At 41.7% G+C, this 7332-nt stretch overlaps 1 protein-coding gene across 4 annotated transcripts in view; it reads right to left on the minus strand.

Annotated features, from left to right (window-relative positions):
* LOC139546494 (zinc finger protein 665-like) overlaps positions 1-7332 on the minus strand; it is a 134351-nt gene that overhangs the window by 57059 nt on the left and 69960 nt on the right. For 2 of the 4 annotated variants that reach the window (XM_071354978.1, XM_071354942.1), the window contains exon 4: positions 3660-3754. The exons of 1 other annotated variant lie outside the window; for it this stretch is intronic. In XM_071354978.1, coding sequence (XP_071211079.1) covers positions 3660-3754 — 95 coding nt within the window. Of the gene's footprint in view, positions 1-3659; positions 3755-4760; positions 5391-7332 lie in introns of those variants that run through there. One more of the 4 variants, XM_071354968.1, reaches the window with a different exon arrangement.

Genomic DNA, 7332 nt, shown 5'->3' on the forward strand with positions numbered 1-7332 from the left:
TTCTCCATTTGCAGTACGTAAGCCAGCCAGACTTATTAGCCACTCCTTTTGCCCCAACTCTTTCAAACATACAGTTTTTAACTTCCTCATCAATCCATGGAGCCTTAACAGTTCTAACAGTCAGTTTCTTAACAGGTACATGTTTATCAATAATTGGAAGAAGCAATTTCATAAGGTTTTCCCACAGTCTGAGCTTTTGTAAGCCTTCTCCTCTATGTGCAGTCTCATGTGTTCTTTCAGGCTTCCTAAATGGGCAAAAGCTTTGCACCTGGGAGGAGTGGTAAGGCTTCTCCCCGTTGTGTATTATCTTATGTTGGTTGAGGTTGCTTTTCTGGTTAAAACTCCTTCCACACTGGGAGCAGTGTTAAGGCTTCTCCCCTGTGTCAATTTTCTCATGAGCTTTCAGGTTGCTTAATTGGTTAAAACTCTTTCCACACTGGGAGCAGTGGTAAGGCTTTTTAACTATGTATTCTCTCATGTTGTTTCAGGTTCCGTAACTGGTTAAAACACTTGCCACACTGGGAGCAGTGGTAAGGCTTCTCACCTGTGTGTATTCTCTCGTGTTGTTTCAGGCTCCTTAACAACCTCTTATGGCTGCAACCCTTGTTCTCAATTTCCGCCTGAAGACATACCCTAATCTAACTGCCTGTAGCTCATGCCTAGAAACAAGGATATGCATATTCTTGGTATCATTTAAAAGGAAACATTCTGAAGTTTGTGGAAATGTTAATTGAATGTAGGAGAATATAACACAATAGATCTGGTAGAAGAAAATACAAGGAAATAAACATATGTTTTCTGTTTTTATTGTTGTAGCATCCTTTTTCACATGTACTGGAATAGCCAAACAGTCAGATAGGATGCTGGGGACAATTTAGATGGAGAACACAAGAGGGCAACTGTAGTTGTGCAAAGTTTTAGACTGATAACTTCCAAAATGAGTGTGCTACAAGACATTTAGCATGAAGTCACCCAGGTGTCCCACACAAGTTGCCCAAATGTACCCAAGTGGCCGAATTGGTGAAATGACCTATAACTATATACAACAGTGCAAATAACTATATACAACATATCAAAAAGCAATTCTAACACACGAAAAAAAAAAAAAATTATTTAAAAAAAACAAAAAAAAAACAGGGGTAGAGCCTTTAGAGGTCTTCTACACAATATTTTGCTGCCTGTGCCATGTCCCATAGCAGTCTCTTTCTGAGGTAAAGCAGAGACAAACTGAACACGTGGTGCAGATGATGGGGGACTTCATGTGACACAGAACACAACGACGCCTCCATGCTGTGGCCTTTTGGCCATGAGGCACAGTCATGCCTGCAGTAATGAACTGTGGCATATGAACACCACTGGAGGCAGGAGTAGAGGGGGCAGAGGTAGAGGGGGCAGAGGTAGAGGGGGCAGAGGTAGAGGGGGCAGAGGTAGAGGGGGCAGAGGTAGAGGGGGCAGAGGTAGAGCGGGCAGAGGTAGAGGGGGCAGAGCGTGATGCAGTGGACTTTGTGCGATAGGCAGCAAGCTCCCGGATGAGCAGCTCCCTGAAGGCTAGCTGTGTGATGGGGGGCTGTCCACAGCACTTCGCCATTTCCTTCTGCAGGATGAAGGAATTCACCACAGCAATGTCAATGAAGTGGTAAAACAATGTCTTGTACCACTTCTTTGTTTTGTGTAGAACATTGTAGTACCCTATCAGTGCGTCTGATAGGTCTACACCTCCCATGCTCTGGTTGTAGTCCTTGATGGCTGCAGGAATGGGGACATTTTTGTTTTTCCATGCACCCATGGCGTCTTTCACACGCCTGCTGACATGGTCGCCATTGAAGGACTTGTGAATAGTGGAGCACATCACCACTTCTCTAGTGTCCATCCACTTCACAAACAGCAGGCCATCTTCACGGATCCATCGCATGGTACCCCGCTCAGCCTGCTTAGGCATGTCATTTACTTTTGTCTTTGGAAAGCCCACTCTGTTGGTCCGAATAGTGCCACAAGCCCACACCTCTAGCTTCCTCAGGTCTGCAAACAGGGTAGGGCTTGTGTATAGGTTGTCCACAAATAGTTTGTAGCCCTTCCCCAGCAGTTGGAAATCCAATAACGCCATCACAGAGTCATAGCTAAGTCCCTTACCAGTCGCACAAGTGTTCTTCCCCTCATAGACAAAAATATTGCATGTGTATGCACACACAGAATCAGCCAAAACAAACAGCTTGTAACCCCACTTAGTTGGCTTGTTACGCATGTATTGTTTTAGGCCAATTCTGGCCTTTGAGGCTACCATCCTTTCATCTATGGACAAGTTCTGGGCGGGCTGAAAATGGGTCTTGCAAGCCTCAACCATGCTGGCGTAGAGAGGTTTGACTTTGCAGAGCCTGTCAAACCGTGCGGTGCCTCTCCTCCTGTCATTCTCCTCATCATCTTCTGGGTCACTGATGTGAAGCGCCCGTGAGATATTTAAAAACCTTGTAGAGGACATAACAGTGGGGGGGGAAGGCAGTTGATAGAGTTCGGATGTTTTCCAGTAATCCTTTAGGGTTTTCAACTTCACCAGCCCCATGTAAATTACCAGTGAAAGGTAGCAGAAAATGTCTGACATGGAAATGGGCTTCCATTCCTGTTTCTTTCCTGCTTGCTTCCTAGCCCCATACTTGTTAGTATTGCAAACAAGGGAATCAACAACTGCCGGGGTGAAAAACAGTTGGAAAAGTTGCATCAGGCTATACTTCGATGTCATATCCAGTTGGGGTCCCGGTTGCCTTTTAGGTCTGAAAACTGGAGCACGAGGCTCCACATCTTCCTCTAGCACAGAGTGCCATTGCCCCTCTACCTCTCTACCAGCAGGTTCCACACTTCCCTTCCTCCGCTTCTTTGTTACCTTCTTCCCACCTCTAGCTGGCCGGGCGGGGGTAGGTGTGGAGCCAGAGACAGCAGGAGTCCGGCTGGATGAACCCGCTTCAGTGGGGGATGGGCACCATGGCACCGGCTCCCGGTGCAATCATTTAACAGTCATTTAAAACATTAACAATGTTTACACTGTATCTCTGATCAATTTGATGTTATTTTATTGGACAAAAATGTGCTTTTCTTTCAAAAACAAGGACATTTCTAATTGACCCCAAACTTTTCAACGGTAGTGTATATATAGAAATACACGTTTAAAATGTGTACCAATTGATTGGTCGAAAGAACAGGTGACTAAGTCAAACAAGATGTTTATTAGTCTGTGACAGCCCTACTAGTAAAAGATACCAGTCCATCTTCATGTCAACTAACAGAACTCTGCTGGTTGTCCTGGTAACAGATACCAGTGGGCAGATCTATTGTATTTGTTCAAACTACAGCACTTACTTTGATGTGTCAAATCTGATCCTTTCTTCTCTTCTCCTCCTCTCACAGTTCCACTCAGCCCCGTTGTTTTCCTGCAGTCCACCAGCTGCACAGACAACCTCTTCATACCCAGCAGTAAGGCGCTACCGGGAGAGGCACGACATGGGGACTCCGGGAGGGTGGAAGGGCTAGCGTTGTCCTGGTAACCATAAAGAGGGGACACAGACACATATCATTATGGATGCTGATGTCACTGTTGACATAAAGTTTTACAGAAACCCAGCCCAAACCCCGATAGAGCAAGCTGTATGCTAGACCAAACCAAGCTGTACCATCTGGTGTTCTGATCTGGAGAGACTCTTCTCTTCCTCGTCAGCAGGATGTTGTTGATGCTCCCCAGAGGATCCAGGATAGTCATGTCTCTCTCCTGTGTGAACGAGAACATCATACAGATGGTAAACTTATGACCATCTATCGCAATTACAGAGTGTTACAAGAGGCTTGAATATATGTCTGAAAAGGGCCTAAATTAGCCACTTTAATTATGCTTTTTTTGTGATCAGTGGTATAAAGTACTTAAGTAAAAAATACTTTAAAGTACGATTTAAGTAGTTTTTCAGGGAATCTGTACTTTACTATTTTTGACTAATTTGACTTTTACTTCACTATATTCCTAAAGAAAATGATGTACTTTTTACTCCATACATTTTCCCTGACACCCAAAAGTACTCATTACATTTTGAAGGCTTAGCTGGACAGGAAAATGGTCCAATTCATGCACTAATCAAGAGAATATCCCTGGTAATCATTACTGCCTCTGATCTGGCGGACTCACTAAACACACGTTTCAATTGTAGATTGTCAGAGAGTTGGAGTGTGTCCCTGGCTATCCGTAAATAAAATATAAAAAAAAAAGAAAATGGCACCATCTGGTTTGCTTAATATAAGGAATTTGAAATTATTTATATACTTTTACTTTTGATACTTCAGTATATTTTAGAGTTTTACTCAGGAAGTATTTTACTAGGTGACTCACTTTTACTTGAGTAATTTTCTATTAAGGTATCTTTACTTTTACTCAAGTATGACAATTGCGTACTTTTCCCACCACTGTGATGCAAATGTTAAAGGGCCGTTCCACAAAATGGGTTCATTTTGTGTCCCTTTGATATTTTAAGTAGAAATGATGCACTGTATATTATATTTTAAAAGCCTGTTATATTAGAATAAGTGCACTTTAATTATAGACCACATAGAGAATTCAATAAATACAATTTAAGGGCACAAAATATATGTACCAATGGCAGATTGCCCCTTAAACAATTCCTACAGTACTGAACAACATATCAAAGTGCAGGTTTTCAGTAGAATGCCCCTTAAAAAACACAGTTCAACTGCATAGTTTGTGTCCCTGTTTTTAAGACAGTACTCACTGGTGGTAATCGGAACTTCAGTCTCCTTCTCTTTTATTGCGATATCCTCCTCTTTTACTCGAAAAGGTTCTTCCTCTTCTTTCAATGTTATGGCATCTTCCTCTTTAATTCTGAAAGCTTCTACCTCTTTTTCCACTTTGACAACCTCTTTCCCATATTCCTCTTTCACTGTAATATCATCCTCTTGTTTCTCCTTTTTCATTCTTCAAGCCTCTTTGCCTCCTTTCACCAGAGTTTCTTTCTCCGTCTAGATTTGTGCGTTTATGCTCCGGGAAATTAACCTAGTGCAGTATCAATGTAACACATTTGCTAATTTAACAAGCAAATTACGTTTATAAATGAACCAGTAGATAGGTAAACAGAATTATGTTCGAAACACTAAGAGTAATATACACAAGAATGGTCTAAAGAGTTTTAGGTTTGCTAGCAAAGCACCGCGTGGTTAAACCAGAAGCCTTTTGTCGCTGTTTGAAGAAGCCTCCTGTCCCGTCCACTAGATTATACGTCACGCAAGAAGCATCACCTGAAAAACTCGCCTTCTGCTGACTGGAGTGGGTAACGCAGTTTGGAAACAATAGTTACTACACTTTTGTATTGGAAAGAACGTCATAATAATTTAACAATAAGCTGATATATTTTCTCTTACGTCTTACAAATAATACCGTCCTGTATACAGACGTAGAAGCTTAATAGTGTAATAATAATAGCGACCCTGGGTTTATAATCGCGGAAATCGACCCTGCCGCACGAGCTTGCTTTTGGGGCACAGTCGATAGCGCGCCGGACCTCGGGCTAGAAGGTCGAGTGTTCGAGACCTGCTCCCTACTGTTTCATTACAATATGAATATGTAAATGCTGAATAAATACTTATATGATTAGGTAGTGTTTTAATATACATTTGCCCTGTTCATTTTTACATTCGTTTTTATCTAGATGTGACGGTACTATTCCCTTAAAGCTACGCTCTTTAAGATACAAATCATCCTGTAAACCAGGGGTGGGCAACTCCAGTCCTCGGGGCCTGATTGATGTCACACTTTTTCTCCCTCCCTAGCAAACACAGCTGATTAATCAAACTGCATTCTAAACTGAAGATCATGAATTGTTGATTATTGGAGTCAGGTGTGTTAGCTGGGGCTGGGGCAAAACTGTGACACTAATCAGGCCCTCGAGGACTATATAAAAGTCAATAACTTTTGTGAAACAGCACAGTTAAAAATATATGGCAAATAGAAATCAAACGGGGTGGTCTTCAGAGATAGATGGGAGAGGTTTAGGGTAACTGAAGGATAGGATTAAAAAAAACTAAATATAACTATTGTAAAATACATTGTGTCTGTAAAATGTACATAGTATGTAAAAGCTGGACGTAGAAGCCTAATAGTTGTTGTGCATTAGTTTCCTCTAATTAGGGGATGGATGGTAGGGTTAGTGGAAAACATGTTTTTATATACATACAGTGCCTTAGTAAAGTATTCAGGTTTTTAGAAATGTTTGCAAATTATAGAAAATAAAAATAAAAACTTTATTTACATAGGTTTTCAGACCCTTTGATATGAGACTCGCTCAGGTGCATGCTGTTTCCATTGATCATCCTTGAGATGTTTCTACAACTTGATTGGAGTCCACCTGTGGTAAATTCAATTGATTGGACATGATTTGGAAAGGCACACAACTGTCTATATAAAGGTCCCACAGTTCACAGTGCATGTCAGAGCAAAAACCAAGCCACGAGGTGGAAGGAATGGTGCGTAGAGCGCCGACACAGGATTGTGTCGAGGCACAGATCTGGGGAAGGGAGACACATTTTTTTGCAGCATTGAAGTTCCCAAAGAACACAGTGGCTGTAGCCAAGACCATAAGCAAATAGTTCAACTGGGATATGACTACTGAGGGTAGTGCGTACAGCCCAGTGCATCACTGGGGTCAAGTTTCCTGCCATCCAGGACGTATATCAAATCCAATTTTATTGGTCACATACACGTTATTAGCAGATGTTATTGCAGGTGTAGCGAAATGCTTGTGTTTCTAGCTCCAACAGTGCAGTAATATCTAACAAGTAATATCTAACAAATTGCACAACATATAGCTAATACACACAAATGTAAGTAGGAATGTGCATTGTGCATCTGTAAAAATTTGTGAGTGTTTTAGGTGACAAGCCAACTTTCTTTAGCCTCCTGAGGTTGAAGAGGCTCTGTTGCGCCTTCTTCACCACACTGTGTTCTTGGGGTCCTTCAATGCTGCAGAAGTGTTTTGGTACCCTTCCCAAGATCTGTGCCTCGACGCAATCCTGTCTCGGAGCTCTACGGACAATTCCTTCTACCTCATGGCTTGATTTTTGCTCTGACAGTCTCATAGCAAAGGGTCTGAATACTTACTGTTATGTAAATAAGGTATTTCTGTTTTTTATCTTTAAGAAATTCGCTAAATTTTCATAAAACCTGTTTTTGTTTTCTCATTATGGGGTATTGTGTGTAGATTGCTGAATATGTAATTTTTAAAATCCATTCTAAAATAAGGCTGTAACTTAACAAAATGTGGAAAAAGTAAAGGGGTCTGAATACTTTCC

Source organism: Salvelinus alpinus, chromosome 2 (genome assembly GCF_045679555.1).
Source record: "Salvelinus alpinus chromosome 2, SLU_Salpinus.1, whole genome shotgun sequence".
In the NCBI taxonomy this organism is placed as follows: domain Eukaryota; kingdom Metazoa; phylum Chordata; class Actinopteri; order Salmoniformes; family Salmonidae; genus Salvelinus; species Salvelinus alpinus.